Raw genomic sequence first — 19,070 nt, forward strand, 5'->3', positions numbered from 1 at the left:
TGGCAACATCTCATTACTTTTTATGGTTGAGTGATATTCCATTATATGTGTATACCACACCTTCTTTATCCATTCATCTATTGATCAAAACTTGGATTGTTTCCATATCTTGGCTATTGCCAAAAAAATGCTGCAGTAAACATAGAGATGCATATGTCTTTTCAAATTAGTGTTTTTGTTTCCTTCAGGTAAATACCCAGAGGTGAGATTACAGGATCATACAGTATTTCTATTTTTATTTTATTTTATTTTATTTTATTTTATTTTATTTTATTTTAGGAACCTCCATACTGTTTTCCACAGTGGCTGCACCAGTTTACATTCCCACCAACAATGCATGAGGGTTCCTTTTTCCCCATCCACATCCTCATCAACACTTGTTGTTTCTTGTCTTTTTGACATTAGCCATTCTGACAGGTGTGAGGTAATAGCTCATTATGGTTTTGATTTGCATTTCTCTGATGATTAGTGATGTTGCACATCTTTTCATATCTGTTGGTCATCTGTAGGTCTTCTTTGAGAAAATGTCTATTCAGGTCCTCTGCCCATTTTTTAATCAGATTGTGGGGTTTTGGTGTTGACTTGTCTTACGTTTTTTCTGTATTTTGGATATTAACTCCTTATTGGATATATCATTTGTAAATATCTTCTCCCATTCAGTATGTTGCCTTTTTTTGTTGTTGATAGTTTCCTTCACTGTGCAAAAGCTTTTTATTTTTGGTGTATTCCTAATAGTTTATTTTACTTTCGTTTGCCTTGTCTGAGGAGACATCTCCATAAATATGTTGCTAAGGCAAATATCCAAGAGATTATTGCTTGTGTTTTCTTCTAGGAGTTTTATGGTTTCTGGTCTCATATTTAGGTCTTTAGTCCATTTTGAGTTTATTTTTAGGTATGGTATAAGAAAGTAGTCTAGTTTCATTCTTTTGCATGTAGCTGTCTAGTTTTCTCAGTAGCATTTACTGAAGAGACTGTGTATATTCATGCCTCCTTTGTCATAGATTAACCACATAAGTGTGGTTTTATTTCTGGGTTCTATTGATCTGTTGTCTGTTTTTGTGCTGGTATCATCCTGTTTTGATTACTGTAGCTTTGTAGTATAATTTTAATTTTGGGATTGTGATACCTCCAGCTTTGTTCTTCTCTTTTAAGATTGCTTTGGCCGTTGGGGGTCTTTTGTGTCCATAGAAATTTAAACAGATAAATGGAAAGATATACCATGCTCATGGGTTAGAAGAATTAATGTTAAATGTTGATACTACCCAATCTATAAATTCAATGTAATCTCTATCCAAACACCAATATTACTGTTCACAAAACTAGAACAAACAATCTTAAAATTTGTACCATTCTTTTTCCTACTCCTGCAGCTGCTCCCTGCCCAAATCAGTCTAGATCTGGATCCCTCTGTGCTTTGAGAATGGCAAGATGGTCTATTGCCAGCAGTGTGCAGATTACTAGTTCCAGCCCTGCCTAGTAAATTGCATTCAGACCCAATCTGAACAAGCTAGAACAACTCTCCCTCTCTTGGCTCTTCCAATATTCCATGGAAATACCATTCTGTAGAATAAACTGTACTTGAGAAGATTAGTTTGCCTCCCAAGAGATATTTAAAAAATCCATTATCTATCCTTTCCACCTGCCCCTGAGACCCATCCCACCCCCAATGGTTGTTGTGTCTCATTTTAGGTTTAAATGTCTGTCTCTGCCTTCTTCTATGGAAAAGTGACTTCTCAATGCCAAGCCAAAGCCCGGGTGTCTCTCTCCTCCCTTGCTGCTCCGTCAGTTAATTCACGTGCCTCCCTTTGTCCCTCTTACCACTGCTCTGGGCTGGATGGTGCTCCTGGGTTAGGTCATTCCCAGGTCTGTGCCTTACCACTGCAGCTGGCATGAAGGGCTACAAGGGTGGTTGATGAGTAATCTTCATAACCAGGTTAGATTCTGCCTATAACAGTGGCAACAGACAGACATATGACTGCAACATACACACACCGGCATTCACTTTGTCACCCCCACGGTGGCCATCAGCTATGCACCTATGGTGGGGTTGGCCAACATAGCTGTGAATCCTATTCTGTGTCCTGTGTTCTTTCTCTGCACTCCCTCCCCAGCATTGTCTGTAGAGCCTTAAAATGCCTTCTTCCCATTTAGGAGCATCTCCCTGGAATATTGATGGGAATGTCCTGTGGCATGGTTTCCTTCCCCACGACTTGCCAGAATTAACCCTTTCTGCCTCTTTGGTCTGAAATTGAATGAAAGGAGAAGGTCATTTTGTTTGTCCAACAGCCAAATCCAATTATTAGGAGAAAATACAGTGTTTTCTCCCTCCTGGAAGAAAATCTAATTAGACTAATTGGTCTATTTGTATAACTAGTCCTCTTCCTCTGAAATCAGACAGATTTTGAAAGAGGAAAAAATAGCCATTGCCTACATTTTAATGAGTTTCAAAGTACATTTGAATCCTGTTCTCTCAAGACACATTATTATGTGGGGTTAGTTTAAACTCTATCCTCCAGAACATTCAACAACTCAAAACCAAAGTCTCCTCCTGTGTAGCAGAGCCTGTGACACATCAGAATGCTGCCCCCGGCACCAGATTCACAAAGAAGTTGCCCCGTTGCATCCTTGATCCTGGGTTCAGTATCTCCCTTCTATTGTTAAAGCGGATACAACTGCACAATAAAACCTGAGTGTTATTTGTATCTCTTGTCTTAAGATGGTCTTTAGGAATCTTTGCTGTCAGAAAAACTGTTTTCCAGAGACCACCACAATGGCCCCACCGTGAAAGCAAAAACAGACCTTGTTTTTATCTTTCCTGGCTGCAATGTTGAGTAGCAAGGAGAGCCGCTTGAGCCTCAGGGTCAAGGGTGACTTCAGACCTTACTCTTGGAGGCGTTCAGTCCATGCCCCTGACTCTAGGTAAAACAGGATGGACCTACGCGTGGTTTAACAAGATGCTTACTAAGACATTTATTGAGGGCTTCCTTTGTGCCAGGCATTTACTTGTCATAACAACCTTATGAAGTACAGGAAAATCTCCATTTTATAGTTGAGGAATCTGAGGCCCAGAGAAGTTAATAAATTTATACAAGGTCACACAGCTCATTAGTGGTAGAATTGGTATACAAACACAAGGAGTTGAACTGCAGAGCCTAACCAGTTAACCTCTGTGCGTTATCAGAGGAGCTCTTCTACCCTTCATGTATCCTTCCTTGGTGTGCAGGAGGCTTCCCAGGACATTCTGGTACAAACCTGGCCTAAACTGCTTACACTTCACTGTAGAGCTACCTTCAGGAGGACAGGTGACTGTTTTCCCCTGTAGTCTTGCCTTCTCTGCAGCCTTGAAAGAACTGTTAACTCTCTCATTCTCAGGGCAGATGTAGCTCTGGTTGCTTCAGTATCCTCTAGTTAAATTCCACTTTAATGAGGACTCCAGAAGGAAGGGGAATATCAATGAAACCATCCAGTCTTGACCCCCCTCCTGTCCCTATTCTCCAGTTACTTTGACAGTTAGATTTGGGGTGGAATCAGATTTTCCACCCTGGCCTCTTCACTCACTCTTTGCAGCTTATAAAGTGCTTCTATTGACCCTAGAAAATATCCTGTTTCCTTTAGTAAATGTGTCCATAATCTTTCATGAAGTCACTTTATTTTCCTCCTTGGCTGACTTTCTCATTTGGACCACAGTCGGGAAAAGGTCAGTTGAAGCAAGTTTAAGTATGACCTTAGGTGTGGATAGACATTGCTCCAAACAACATTGTTGCTAATTTGTTTGGTATTTGAATCCCATTAAGGACATAAGCAAACAGAGGAAGTTTTCTGCAAAAGAATTATGCCATTGCTGTTCGCAGCAGCAGGAATACAGTGTTTAGGGAGAGTCCTGTGCCTGGCCTAGAGCAACAAGTCCCCTCTATCCCCAACCCTATACACCTCTTTGCATCTTTGGAGGGTTGGTCATGAAGGGACTATAATCTCCACCTTGGGATGGTCCCTGTCCTGGTTTCTGTTTCATTCATCCTCCCCTTTTTTTTTTTTTTGAAGGATAGTTGACACACAATGTTACATTAATTTCAGGTGTACCACATAGTGATTTGACAAGTCTGTGTTATGATATGCTCACCACAAGGTTAGCTACCACCTATCACCATACACTGCTATTACAGTTCCATTCATTAGGGTCCCTGTGCTGTACCTTTTATCACTGTGACTTATTCATTCCATATATCCCGCTAGCCTTCACCCATTTTGCCCGCCACCCCCCCCCACCGACCCAGCCTCCCCTCTGGTAACCATCAGTTTGTTCTCTGTATTTTGGGTTCTGTTTCTGTTTTTTGTTTTAATTTTTAGATTCCACATATAGCTGAAATCATATGGTATTCGCCTTTCTCTGACTTATTTACTTAGCATAATACCTTACAGGTCCATCCATGTTGTCAGAGATGGCAAGGTCTCATTCTTTTTATGGCTGAGTAATGTTCCATTGTACATTGTACCACTTCTTCCTGATCTGTTAATCTCAGTGGCCACTTGGGTTGCTTCCGTATCTTTGCTATTGTATATATTGCTGCTATAAACATAGAGCTGGCATGTCTCTTTATGAATTAGTGTTTTTGTTTCCTTTGGGTAAATACCCAGAAGTAGAATTACTGAGTTATATGGTATTTCTATTTTTGATTTCTTGAGGAACCTCCATACTGTTTTTTCCACATGGGCTACACCAGTTTACATTCCCACCAACAGTGCATGAGTGTTCCTTTTTCTCCACATCCTTGCCAGCACTTATTTCTTGTGTTTTTGATTCTAGCCAGTCTGACTAGGTGAAAGGTGATAGTTCGTGGGTTTGAGTTGCATTTCCCTGATGATGAGTGATGTTGAGCATATTTTCATGTGACTGTTAGCCATCTGTAGGTCTTTGGAGAAATGTCTGTTCAGGTTCTCAGCTCATTTTTAATTGGACTCTTTGTTTTCTGAGGTTGGGTTGTGTAAGTTCTTTCTACAGTTGAGATCTTAACCCCTTATTGGATATGTCATTGGCAGATATCTTCTCCCATTTGGTAGGTTGACTTTTTGTTTCGTTGATGATTCTCTTCATTGTGAAAAAACTTTTTATTTTTATGTAGTCTTAATAATTTATTTTTGCTTTTGTTTCCCTTGCCTGAGGAGACATATCTAGAAAAATGTTGCTAAGGCCAATGTCAAAGAGATTACTACCTATGTTTTTTTCTAGGAATTTTATGGTTTCAGGTCTTACATTTAGGCCTTTAACCCATTTTGAGTTTATTTTTGCATATGATGTATGAAGGTAGTCCAGTTTTATTCTTTTGAATGTAGCTATCCAGTATCCCCAGTACCATTAAAGAGACCGTCTTTTCCCTATTGTGCTACTCCTTTGTCATAGATTAATTGATCAACTAAGCATGGGTTTCTGTGCTCTCTTTTCTGTCCTACTGAAGTATGTGTCTGTTTCTGTGCCAGTACCATACTGTTTTAATTACAACGGCTTTGCAGTGTACCTTGGAATTTGGGATTGTGATACTTCCAGCTTTGTTTGTCTTTCTCAATATTGCTGTGGCTATCCAGGGTCTTTTGTGGTTCCATACAAACTTCAGGATTATTTTAGTTCTGTAAAATAATACTATTAGTATTTTGATAGAGATTTTATTGAATCTGTAGGTTGCTCTGGGTAGTATGGACATTTTAACAATGTTAGTTCTTAGTCCAATCAATGAGCGTGGAATGTCTTTCCATTTGTTTGCGGGGTCTTCAATTTCTTTCATCAATATTTTATGCTTTTCAGAGTACAGATCTTTAACTTGCTTGGTTAAGTTTATTCCTAGTGATTTTATTCTTTTTGATGAAATGGTAACTGGAATGTAATTTTTTTAAGTTTTTAAATGTTTATTTATTTTTGAGACACAGAGCATGAGTCAGGGAGAGGCAGAGAGAGAGGGAGACACAGAATCTGAAGCAAGCTCCAGGCCCTGAGCTGTCAGCACAGAGCCTGACATGGAGCTTGAACCCACGAACTGCCAGATCATGACCTGAGCCAAAGTTGGACCCTTAACTGACTGAGCCACTCAGGTGCCCTTGGAATTGTTTTCTTAATTTCTCTTTCTGCTACTTTGTTATTAGTATATAGAAATGCCAGCATATTTCTCTGTGTTAATTTTGTATCCTGCAACTTTACTGAATTTATTATTTTTCATAGTTTTTTTTTTTTTTGGTGGAGTTTTTAGCCCTGAAGACTATGTATAGTATCATGTCATCTGCAAATAGTGACAGTTTAACTTATTCCTTGCCAATTTGGATGCATTTTATTTATTTTTCTTGAAAATTACTGTAGCTAGGATTTTCAGTACTATGAAGGTGGTGAGAGTGGACATTCTTGTCTTGTTCCTGATCTTAGAGGAAAAGCCCTGTTTTTTCCCCTTGACTTGATGTTAGCTGTGGGTTTTTCATATATGGCCTTTATTTTGTTGAGGTATGTTGCCTAGATCTAAACCCACTTTGCTGAGGGTTTTTATCATGAATGAATGTTGAATTTTGTCAGATGCTTTTGTGCCTCTTTTGAGAGGATATGAATTTTAGTTTTCACGTTGTTAATGTATCATATTAATTTACAAATATTGACCCATCTTTACATCTCCAGAATAAATACAGTTTGTGATCAATGATTTTTTCAATGGATTGTTGAATGCAGTTTGCTAATATTTTGTTATTATAGGACTGTTGCATCTTTGTTTGTTATGGTATCTGGGTAATGCTGGCCTCAGAGAATGTATTTGGAAGCTTTCCTTCTTCTATTTTATGGAATAGTTTGAGAAAAAGAGGTATTACATTTTCTTTCTTTTTTTTTAATTCTTAACATTTATTTATTATTGAGAGACAGAGAGTCAGAGCATGAGCATGGGAGGTGCAGAGAGAGGAGGAGACACAGAATCTGAAGCAGGCTCCAGGCTCTGAGCTGTCAGCACAGAGCCCAATACGGGGCTCGAACTCACAAACCATGAGATCATGACCTAAGCCAAAGTTGGATGTTTAACAGACTGAGCCACTGAGGCACCCCGGTATTACACTTTCTTTAAATGTTTGGTAGAATTCACATGTGAAGCCATCTGGTCCTGAAGTTTTGTTTGTTGGAAGCTTTCTGATTACTGATTCAACTTCATTACTAATAATTGGTCTGTTCAGATTTTCTATTCCAGGTTGAGTTTTGGAAGATTATGTTTCTAGGAATTTATCCATGTCTTCCTTCTAAGTTGTCCAATTTGTTGGCATATTATTTTTTGTAGTAGTCTGATTCTTTGTATTTATGTGGTGTCAGTTGTTACTTCTCTCTCATTTCTGATTTATTTGGGTCCTCTGTTTTTCCTTTATGAGTCTAGCTAAAGGTTGATCAATTTTATTTTTTCAAAGAACCAGCTCTTGGTTTCATTGTTTTTTTAGTCTATGTTTTTTTTTTTTTAATTTCTGTTCTCAGATCTTATTAACGTCCTTCTACTAACTTTGGACTTTGTTCTTTTTCTAGTTCCTTTAGGTGTAAGATTAGATCGCTTGAGATTTTTCTTGAGGTAGGCCTGTATTGCTATAAATTTCCCTCTTGGAACTGCATTTGCTGTGGCCCATTTTGGACTATTGTGTTTTTATTTTTGTCTTCATGTATTTTTTTTTTTAATTTCTTCTTTAACCCATAGGTTGCTTAGTAGTATGTTGTTTAGCCTTGACATGTTTGTGTTTTTTCCATTTTTTCCTTGTGGTTGCTAGTTTCATACTGGTGTGGTCAGGAAAGTTGCACAATATGATTTTAATCTTCTGAAATTTATTAAGACTTGTACTGTGGCCTAACATGTGATTTACCCTGGAGAATGTTCTATATGTACCTGAAAAGAGTGTCTTCTGTCATTTGGGGATGGAATGGTATATATATATATATATATATATATATATATATATATCCATCAAGTCCATCTGGTCTAATGTATCATTTCAAAAACATTGTTTTATTATTGATTTTCTGCCTGATCTAGCCATTCATATAAGTGAGGTGCTAAAGTCCCCCACCATCATTGTATTACTGTCAATTTATCCTTTTATATCTGTTAACATTTGATGTATTTAGGTGCTTCGATGTTGGGTGCATAGATATTTACAATTGTCCTACCCTGTTGTTGGCTTGATCCCTCCATGATTATGTAATGCCCTTCTTTGTCTTGTGTTGCAACGTTTGTTTTAAAGTCTATTTGGCTGACAAAAGTATTGCTTTTTTTCTTCACTTTCTTTGGCATGGAACTCTTTTCCCTTCCTCTCACTTTCAGTCCGCATGTATTTTTAGTTCTGAAGTGAGTCTTTTGTAGGCAGCACATAGGACAGCAGAATGGATAAGAAAACAAGACCTATTTCTTTTGATTACAGCATTTAGACCATTTAAAGTGATTCTTGATAGGTATGCATCTTTTTGCCATTTGTTCATTGTTTTCTGGTTGTCTTTGTAGTTCTACTCTTTTCCTTCTTACTCTCTTACCTTGTGATTGATGATTTCAAGTATTATACACTGCTTGGCTTTATTTATCTTTATTTTTTGTGTATCTATTATAGGTTTTGGGTTTGTGGTTACCCATGAGGCTGATATAACATCCTAAATATACAGAGTTCCATATGCAGTTGATGGTCACTTAAGTTCAGACATATTCTAAAAACTTTTTTTTCACTCCCTGCTCCATGTTTTATGTATATGTCATATTTTACATTACTTTTATTTATAATTTTATTCTAACTATGGCCTTTTGCACTTAAAGAAGTCCCTCAGGGTGCCTTGTTGACTCAATCAGTTAAGCATCTGATTCTTGATTTCACTTCAGGTCATGATACTGGGGTCATGGGATCAAACCCTACATCTGGCTCCACGCTGGGCATGGAACCTGCTTAAGATTCTCTCCCCCCTCTCTCCCCCACCCCCAAAAAAGTAGTCCCTTTAATGTTTCTTATAAGGCCAGTTTAATGTTGATGAACTCCTTTAACTTTTATTTGGAAAATTACCATTCAGAATTGAAGAGATCAGGAATCTTGATGTTTAGAGTATTCTTGGTTTTAGGTTTTTATCTCTTGGCACTATGAATCTATCATGCTACTCCCTTCTGGTCTGCAAACTTTCTGCTAAAAAACCAGCTGATAGCCTCATGTAATTAACTAGTTGCTTCTCTCTTGCTACTTTTTCAATTCTCTATCTTTAATCCTTGACATTTTAATTATTATGTGTCATGATGTGACACATCATGGGTTCTTCTTGGGTTCATCTTGTTTGCAGCTCTCTGTGCTTCCTGAACCTGGATGTCTAGGTTTTTTCCCAGGTTAGGAAAGTTTTCAACTATTTCAACTATTTCTTCAAACAAGTTTCTGCCCATTTCTCTCTCTCTTCTCTTCTTCTGGGACCCCTATTATGCAAATGTTTGTTTGTTTGATATTATCCAAGAGATTCCTTCATCTTTTTTTTAATTCATTTTTCTTTTTGCTGTTAAGCTTGGGGGGCTTTGCTTTATCCTGTTCTAGATCTGTAGTGAGTGCTGACCAGAAGCATCCTGATATACACCATTCTGGGGCCACCTTGGTGTGATAGCTGGGGCTGGTGTGGGCTAGAGGCCTGGGGCTCACTGAAGTAGAAGGTTCACTAAGACACTGGACCTTGCTCTCCATGTTGCCAAGTTATAAAGGGATTGTGAGTAACACACACCAGCCCCTCCAACCTGGGGAGATTTTGTGTCTTGCCATTTGTCAGGGTTTTAGGGCTGAATGCTTTATATTCTAGTTGTGCTTTAAAATGGTGTTTTTTTCAGTGCTTCAGGGCAGTTGAATCTACCCAAAGTCCCTCCATAACTATTCTTCCCCACTGTAGTTTGCACCATTGGGTATTCCCTTTATTATGTTATCATGTTTTGATCTTTTATTGTGCAGAAGCTGGTCAGTCCTCAGTTTCTCTTCAGGAGGAATTGCTTTGATAGGTGTAGATTTGGTATGTCCATGGATGAGGTCAGTTCACGGTCTTCCTATGTTGCCATCTTGGACCAGAAGCCCCACCCCAGCATTTTTTCTATCCCTATGCCAGGTGTCAGAGCCATATAGAGTCAGTGAGTGAAGCCAGCTAGGGTGAGGCAATAGGGAATGGTGGGGCATGTGGCTAAGGATCATATGCTCCACCAAAAAAAAAAAAGGCAGCTACTGCTAGACTCTAGGCCATTTATATCAAGAAGTACAGGTTTAGTGTTCCAGAACATCCTATTTTCCAAGAGAAATTGGAAAACTTGACTTTAAAGTTGACATTTCCTAGTTTTTAAATATTTGACAAGTAATTAAAATTATTTTAAAACCTGTCGTGTGAGCCAAGAGGCCTGGGGCTGGTCTTACAGCTATACTCTCTCCCTCCTCCACAATCTTGCCTACCCTTTCATCTCTTGCCCTCACACCAAATGTTGAGGTCTCAATGAGTTAGAGCTCTAATCCTGGCCTGAATCCTGGATTTACAGGACTAGTCATCTCCTGGGGATGTCTGCATACCTCAAATGCAAAGCTGAGCTCAGCCTCCCAGATCTGCACACTGTTAGGTCTTGAGAAATGCTGGTTTTGTTTCATTCCCCCCCAAATACTGCTGTTACTACTGTTACTATTTCTATTAATACTACCCACAATCTATTGCCTTTCTTTCATTACCTATCTCTGCTATCCAATACTACCCCTCCATCAGGCAGCCAGAGCAGACCTTGTGAACCTGCACTCCTGTTTGCCCCTTCACTGCAAGGCCAACAAGTGTGGGATTGTGTCCATTCTTCCACAAGCCTACTAGGACTTGCTCCTAACTTTTCCTTGCCACTAATCAGAAACCTTTCTAGTTTCTGAACTTTTCCAGTCTTCTCAGCTATTTTCTCAACCTCTTCACTGTTCACCTACCATCTCTTATCTCTTCATTGACTGATTCAGTCCACTGTGGCTAGAGTCATCTCCTACCTCACTGGCCAGCTCTTACCACTCATCTTCCCATAGGATGTTGGTGGCTCCAATGGGCTGCCCCTCTCCCAGATCTTCAACCACCCCAATGCACCAGTCATACTGCAGCATACCAGGTGTTTGCATGTACCTGTGCTGGCTCCTGGGAGCAACTGTCATCTTTGTTCATGCCTGCGTTCCTTCTATTCATCTACCTCCTCTCTCAGCAAATAGCTACCTCTTCCATGAAGCCATTACTTGCCTTCTCATGACCAGACCCCTCTTCCAAGCTCCTACACATTCTGCTCTTTTCATTCCACCCAGTTGTGATTGCCCATAAACTTTTCTGGCCTCTTCCCCACTTCATCAGCTCCTCATGGGGAGACACTGTCTTTGTCATCTATATCCCCACAATAGCTAGGTTACTGCCTTGCATACAGTAGACACCATGTAAACCTTTGTAAATGGATCCCCCTTTTAAGTGTAGAATAGCTGTATCTAAAGGGCTTAGGACAATATATTAAAAGTCAAAACAAAACTGCTTGGTTATTCAGGACTTCCCAGAACCTAAGAGAAAGTATCAAGCTAGTGAAAGGGTTATTCTGACTGCCTCCATTTCCATTTTTAGAGGAAGAACAGTTGTGATTTGGTTTATTTTCCCTCATGGAGTTCCTTTCCACAGTATCCCTTGGAAGCTTGGCTTCAGTGCCAAGGGCAAGGAAGAATGGTCACTGGGCTTTTGCCACCCTGGCATTGAGAGCCATGCACTGTTCCTCTTGTCCAGAAGAACAAGTTGTACCCACACACAAGATGCCCTCTGCACTCATCGTTGGCAGGCCTGGGAATTTCCCACAAGCCATCTGAGTCTGTTTTACCATCCTTGTAAATTAGCTCTTCAAATAGATGCCTACTCCATCAGGGATTGTATCCCATTAATGTTCCTAAGGAGGGAACCTACTCCTTTTTTCTTGTGTATATAATTTCCCCTTCCTTTTTTTTTTTTTTTTTTTTTAATTTTTTTTTTAACGTTTATTTATTTTTGAGACAGAGAGAGAGAGACAGAGCATGAACGGGGGAGGAGCAGAGAGAGAGGGAGACACAGAATCGGAAGCAGGCTCCGGGCCATCAGCCCAGAGCCCGACGCGGGGCTTGAACTCACGGACCGCGAGATCGTGACCTGGCTGAAGTCGGACGCTTAACCGACTGCGCCACCCAGGCGCCCTTCCCCTTCCTTTCTGAATGCACAGGCTGAGCCATGAGAACCCAAGCAGCATGAAGACCTCACTTTTACAGAACTAAGCTATTTATGAGACATGTACTTCCTAAATCCACATTGACCACTGTACCTGCCTGGAGTGCTAACTGCCCCGATTGGATCAGTGTATCTCTGAAAGCCCCTTTTCCTTTCGGGTTTCCCCTGCAGTCCACCATCACCAATGGCCTTGCATTCATTGTCAGTAGAAGAGAGGAAAAGCTATTAGACCCCATCAGCATCTGCATTTTTTTATTAGCTCCCTTGGTGGGCTTTTTAAAATTTTCTTCAGAGGTCTGTCCGGTCAGATTTGCTTAGGGCTTTTTACAGCCTTCTCCCTCCATTTTTATTCAAACCAACACTGGATGCATTGCAGCTTTGGACACCTGGCCTAGCAGGGATGGCCACCTCCAAACACTACCTTTTCATGTCTGTACACCTTCAACAAGATTGGCTTTTCACACTCTAAAGCAAGTTGTATGAACACAGCATTACTTTTGTGCTCACAAATCAAATTTGGAAAGCACTGTTTGGGGGCGTTCTTAAAGACAACTTGATTTAAATTTTAAAACAACACTTTTTAATCCGAGGCAACTTTTATTTTGAAAACACAAAGTTAAATTATCTTACGTGTCTTTAAAATAAAAAAAATCACATTCTGGCCCTGAAAAGCTGAGTTCTCCTGTACAAATTCTTGGTTAAGACATGACCAGAACACCTTACTGGCCTTTTTGTCAAAGTAGACTTAGTTCCAAATACCTTGACAGGGGCTCAGCCTCAAGGGAGCTTCCCAGTTGATATGCAAAGGATTATATATCTTTGTGTGTGTGTGTATATATGATATATATATATCATATGTAATTATATATATATGATCCAGGTATATATATGATATATATATACACCTATTATACACACATTGCTTAAATGGTCTAAGTAGGATTCTGAATCATTAAACATTTCAAAATGGGCAGGAGGAAAAGGAGCATCTTTGTTGCATAAAGAAAAGTGGCCAACTTTAGTTTTTTTTTAAACTCTCACAGCTTCTTCCCACAGGTCTTCAAAAGAATGACTCTCCCTCTTCTCCCTGTGGTCTTGTCAGAGAGCGGGAATCCTGGCCGACTGGTCAGGGCCTCAAAAAATGGCACAGCTGTTTTCAAAAGTAGCCCTATTCATAAGCTGTGGGTTGTCTACAACTGCAGTGTGGGAGAAGGGCACACTATTTTATAAAGAGTCTCTTTAAAAGGGAAAGAAAAATACATGGTATTTACAGTAAAGAAAACTGGACCCTTCAGCTTTATTTTAGTGGCCACGTCTGAAATGGAAGTGGCGAAGGCCATAAATACACACAAGCAATTGCGCCTTAAGGGATGATTCATGTTGGCTGTCCTGCCCATAATGGAAAATTCAGCTTGTTAAGCAAGATCAGCCAGAAGGCCTCACATGGGCTCCTCTGCCAGAACTGATGCCTACCATCTTGTGACATACTTGTTGTAGATTATTGAATGATTGACTCTCTTTCTCCCCCTTTCAGTTCATGACCAAGAACCCCACCATGCGCCTAGGCAGCCTGACTCAGGGTGGTGAGCATGCCATCCTGAGGCATCCTTTCTTTAAGGAAATCGACTGGGCCCAGCTGAACCATCGCCAAGTAGAACCACCTTTTAGACCCAGAATCGTAAGTGTCCAAGACCGGCAGAGTACACTTTCTTTCTTCAAATGTCTTTAAGAATCTGTTGAACAATGGGATGGTCCCCTATGGAATAACCGAACCAGAAAGTCAGCCTGACATTTTTCAGGGCAGCCTCACCCAGAAGGAGGTATGCCCTTGAAGCAGCATCTCTCCCTGTACAGGTTACTTCTCTCAAAGTTTTCACCTCTTGCTCGCCCTAGCCCCATCCTCTCTTAACCAAAGTTTGCACTTTCTGCCGTCTAAGAGGCCTGAAATGTTCCAGATTTCCCCAAACGAGTTGGAATGAGAAATTTATTATTCCTCTACAGTGTCCTCAAGCTCCTTAGGGTGGATTTCCCAAGCCCCCAGAGAAGGAGAAAGGGTAGGTAAAGCACTGCCCTACCCACCTCACCAAACCTGGCTCCTTGGCTTGGAGAGCCTGGGCCTGTATCAGTTACCACAGTACAGAGCCCAGGCCAAACCCCTTTTGACGGGAGAAATGCTGGCAGCACCAAGGGTACCTTCCCAAGCAAGGCAGCTGATCCGTGTAGCATTCCTGAGGGTGGTCTAGCTCTTGGTTGGAGAACTAAGCTCTTTCTCATCCATGGGTCGAGATAGGAGAGAATGGCAGAAATGATCTTTTCAGCATTGGTTTATAAAGATGTAAAATATCAACATTTCCAACTGCACAGCTAGCTTAATCTGTAACAGCCCATAAGATTGGACACCAGACACCCAGCCGTAAAGCCACTTCCTTTAATGGGCCTCCCCCTGCCAACTCCTTGGGGATGAGGGAAGGCTTTGCCAGCAGGGCATCATGGCTCCAACTGGTTTATAAAGGGAGAGGCAGTGGTTTCCTAAACTCCGCACTTGCCCATCTTTCAAGAAAGATCTCTTCACACACATAGCCCTGTGTATAAACAATAGGTGAGGCAAGTGTGAACTTACACTCTGTTGACAACCAAGTGTGTGCGGCCTTCAGCAAGACCTGTTGAGAAGTGGCACCTTAGTGAAATGCAGAGTAAAGGGTGATAGAGACACCTGGATCAGGTGACCAAATTAATTGCTTTGCCTCCCAACCTAAGGCCGGCCTCCTCAGTACGATTTTCATGGGGTTAGTGAACTGGTGGTTACCAAATGCCATACCATACACAGTGCAGCAGAATTACAATACAGTGCTCTTTAGCCATAACTGTCGTAACTGTAAATAATGCTACTGAGAGAGTTTCAGTGACATTCTTGGACCTCCCTGGAACAGGCACAGGCCCAGGGAAGATGAGGAAGTCTCATGTGCCCCCAAACTAATACTTGTTTCCTTTTGACAGAAATCCCGAGAAGATGTCAGTAATTTTGACCCTGACTTCATTAAGGAAGAGCCAGTTTTAACCCCAATTGATGAGGGGCATCTTCCTATGATTAACCAGGATGAATTTAGAAACTTTTCCTTTGTGTCTCCAGAATTACAACCTTAGCCTTACAGAGAATGAATCACAAGGGGATACAGATTTTCCAGGAATTTCCTTTGTGGGGCATTCCCTAGTATCAGCCTTAGAACAAGAACCTTACCTTCAGAGAACGGGTGGAAAACTCTGAAGGACAGAACTTCAGCTCTTTCACGTCCTGAGGGAGCCGTGGTACTGGAAATAGTTGATACTGGAATGAGATTTCATGAAGAAATCTGCTCCACCTAGGAGGTTCCATGGCTACTTTGGGCTTGGGATATCAAAAGGAATCAACTGAAGAGAAGGTGTGAAGAATCACCTAGATCTGAGAAAGTGAGCCACGGCAGCTTTTTACTTCAAAAGACAAATCAAGATTTCATATGGACCACTCTGTGCTCTCCGTTAAGCCAGGGAGTCCCGAATACTAGCAGTGTGCCAGAAGTCTGTAAATGCTAATCAAGAATTTGAAGATAAGGAAATGGGCTATCCAAAGAGAATGATATACTCTGAGGAAACAAAAGAGCATCCGTCAAACAACTTCAAGCCCTATCTTGAAAACAGATGTTGGGCACCAAGACAACTGTTCCAGCTTCTGGTCTTATACTTACTTTAATGGATATTTATTGAGTGCCCAGTGAGACGGTGCCATGACACCTACTAATGCAAACAGACTTGTGTTCCCTGAACTTTCCTTCTCCAGTCCACTTCTTTACCTGAATGGTGTTTGCATTCTGTGAAATGCCGCCTCCACATTGCGTATATCATGCTTCTTTGTCCGCACATGACTTTTTCCACGTAAGAGGGCTCGCGGCCACCACGGCAACTACTCCTCCCACCAGCAGGTGAGCTGGACACGTTTGCTGCCTGCTGACTTGTGAAATCTCATATTGGGACCACGTGTGGATACGGCTCTGAACTCGGTGAAGAATCGCACGCCACTCAGGACTCCTACATTAGCAGGTTATTTAAGTTATATTTTAAGAGACGAATGTTTGGTATGCATTTTAATAATTAGAAATGGCTCTTATAAAAGGACATTTATCAAAAGAAGGACTTTATGTACTCATTATATGCAGTTGGAGAATTTTGTCTGTCTGGAAATAAACGCATTTTGTAGCAAAAGGAAACTTTTTGTCCAGGAGGATTTGTCCTATCCCCACTAGGAGAGGAGAGATCTAATTAAAAGTTCTAAGCAGAATGGATAGGGTCCTTAAAGCAAATACACAAAAGGTTAGTATAACTTGTGTGTCCCTTAAGTGGACATAGACTATTACCAAAACTTCTGTTCTGAGTCAGGGTGATAACTGCTAAACATTGCTGCAGTATCTTAGTGCCTAGGCATAATGTTTATGTGAATGAGAAAGTATAGTGCAAGTTCAATGGCCCGCTTCTAGCTTATAAATATGCCATCTGGAAAATATAGCGAGGAAGAAAGAGATGAAGGGGCACACATCAAATTGACCAGAACATGGCCTCCCTCTACAAACAGGATGAGGAATTACAGAGCAGCTAAGGGGTAGCTAGCCAATATTGAAAATCTCTGTCCTGGGCTCTTTATTTATATTGCAAGCTAAAAAAGGATGTTTATTTTTGAGGGGGTGGGGGGGAGAGGGGAGGAGAGGCAGAGAGAGATGGAGACAACGGAATCTGAAGCAGGCTCCAGGCTCTGAGCTGTCAGCACAGAGCCCAGTGCGGGGCTCGACCTCCCAAACTGCGAGATCATGACCTGAGCCGAAGTCTGATGCTTACCTGACACCCAGGCCCCCTAAAAAAGGTCGTTTGAATCAATAGAGTCACTAGGAGCCTCCTTTTGCTTTGGTTCAGCACGGAGCAGTTCATAGGCACACTCAACCTGCATGATTTCATTACATCTTCAGGTCATTCTACCACTACTTCCAATGTGAATACCACGGGACCTTTTACAAATAAGAGAAAGACTCAGAAGTTTAGTTGGCTGCCCAAAGGTTTCAGACTTGGTAAAGGAATGCATCTAGTCTAGAGTCCAAAGCTCAGAAGTTCTAATCCAACAGACTAATGGAAAGGGAGGGATTTTTCTATTTGCAGGGGTAGGGGGGTGAACAGGAACTTTCATGGCTACATTGCAGCTCAATCTTCTAGTGCTGTGTGGAGCTGATGATCCACCCAATAGGCTTTATTTCACACCGATATAAGATCAACAAAGTATGCTTCCTGTGTTTGTTTACAAAATCCATTATAGCCCAAGGACCCAGATGTCCTCTTTAGTGAGTCTGAAATCAACTCGGCAGCTTTTCTCTTCATAACCTATTCAAACCTGCTACCTGGATTCCCCTATAGTTGGCTTTAAGTCCATTCTTTTAATTCCAGGCCTACCCCATGGAACACCAATGATCATGCTAGGAGATGATTTCCAGTGCTTCTTCCTCCTCCCTCTTTTATGGGAGGGGAGAGAGAAGAGTTCCAGGATATTTACCTAAAACACCAGGAGTCTCCAAGTCCAGGGTTAGGGCTCCCCTTCACGTGTTTAATCCATTCTCCTTAATCTTCTATCCTGAGGATCACAAGGTCACCCGCCCATACTTCCTGCAATAGACTGGACACAAGCCACTTGATCAGCAGATGCTGCGTCTGCTGGGGCTGCGGCGTTCCCCCAGCTCAGCTGACAGCATGGAGGTCAAGACAAGGTCACATTTACCCTTCCCTCTGGTTACCATCTTGCCTCTTGGATAAGGAATCTTGAAAAACCCTCAGGCCTTATCACCCTCCTGTCCTCCCCAGCTCATCCTCCTCCCCATGCCCATCTGTCCCTACTTGCCCAAGCTATTCCCCACTGAAGTAGACATGTGGGCTTGAGTCTTTAAAAGGAGACTAACTACAAGCACTTGCTTTGACTACAGAAGAGGTTTTCACTTAATAAGGACTAACGTTTAGTTCATATTTGTTCTGTGTGAGGCCCTGTTCCAAACACTTTAAGTGCATTCGCTCATTCAGTACCCCAAGTGGTAGGCACTCTCCATTGTACAGATAGGGAAATTGAGGCACAGAGATTAGGGAACTTGTCCCAAGTCCTACAGCTAAAGCATTAATGTCAGGATTTGAACCAGGCAGTTGAACTCCAGAATCCCTACTTTTTTAGTCAAACTGGTGAAGGTCTTATATTAAGGCCAATTTTAGTTTTCCTACTTTTTGAGGTTTTGAAAATAAATAGGGTGTAAACCAGAATTAGCAGGGAGCACTAGATAAAATACCAGCTGGGCAGGGCAGTATTAGTCATCCTGTCTGCAGAACCATTTAGCAGCAGGGAGACTATGTGATTTGCATGTAAAGGGCCTGGAACCGCTAATCCCCCCTCACAGGGCCTGGGGCAGGCCAAAGTGATGCAATCAGGGTCTGAGCCTCCCTACTGAGGAGGAAATAGTCTGAGTCATACTGAACCTTATAAACCCCATCTGAACCCCTAGGGAACCTCTGACCCTTGGTGGGGCTTCCAGTCCTTTCCTCACCACCCTCCCCACTGCCCCAGAGGCACCTCTTGTTTCAGTAACATCTCGCATCCCCGCCATGGCATCACTGGGAAGAAGGCTTGTAGAGTGGAACCTACCTTGGCAGCTGCAGAGAGCTGATAGAGCTTGGTGGCAAAGAACATTAAAAAAAAAAAAAAAAAAAAAAAAAAAAAAAGAAAAGAAAAACCATTTATCATTTATTGATCTTAATTGGGTGTATGTTGCCTTGAAAATATGTCAGCCACACA

The 19,070-nt window shown here is 41.3% G+C and overlaps 1 protein-coding gene and 1 long non-coding RNA gene across 8 annotated transcripts in view; one reads left to right on the forward strand and one right to left on the reverse strand.

Moving 5' to 3' along the window:
• PRKCH (protein kinase C eta) overlaps positions 1 to 16,467 on the forward strand; it is a 232,643-nt gene extending 216,176 nt beyond the window's left edge. For both annotated transcript variants that reach the window (XM_058739248.1, XM_058739249.1), the window contains exons 13-14: positions 13,761 to 13,904; positions 15,224 to 16,467. In XM_058739248.1, the coding sequence (XP_058595231.1) occupies positions 13,761 to 13,904; positions 15,224 to 15,370 (291 nt within the window). In that variant the 3' untranslated portion in view covers positions 15,371 to 16,467. The remainder of the gene's footprint in view (positions 1 to 13,760; positions 13,905 to 15,223) is intronic.
• Positions 1 to 19,070, reverse strand: part of LOC131517313 (uncharacterized) — an 86,014-nt gene that overhangs the window by 28,257 nt on the left and 38,687 nt on the right. Inside the window, exons 1-3 of one of the 6 annotated variants that reach the window (XR_009264516.1) lie at positions 14,887 to 15,225; positions 14,306 to 14,841; positions 1,819 to 1,945 (exon numbers count right to left, since the gene is read on the reverse strand). The exons of 3 other annotated variants lie outside the window; for them this stretch is intronic. This is a non-coding gene — a long non-coding RNA (uncharacterized LOC131517313). Of the gene's footprint in view, positions 1 to 1,818; positions 4,203 to 14,305; positions 14,842 to 14,886; positions 15,226 to 19,070 lie in introns of those variants that run through there. 2 more of the 6 variants (XR_009264514.1, XR_009264515.1) reach the window with 2 other exon arrangements.

The sequence above is a fragment of the Neofelis nebulosa genome, chromosome 7 (assembly GCF_028018385.1).
Source record: "Neofelis nebulosa isolate mNeoNeb1 chromosome 7, mNeoNeb1.pri, whole genome shotgun sequence".
In the NCBI taxonomy this organism is placed as follows: domain Eukaryota; kingdom Metazoa; phylum Chordata; class Mammalia; order Carnivora; family Felidae; genus Neofelis; species Neofelis nebulosa.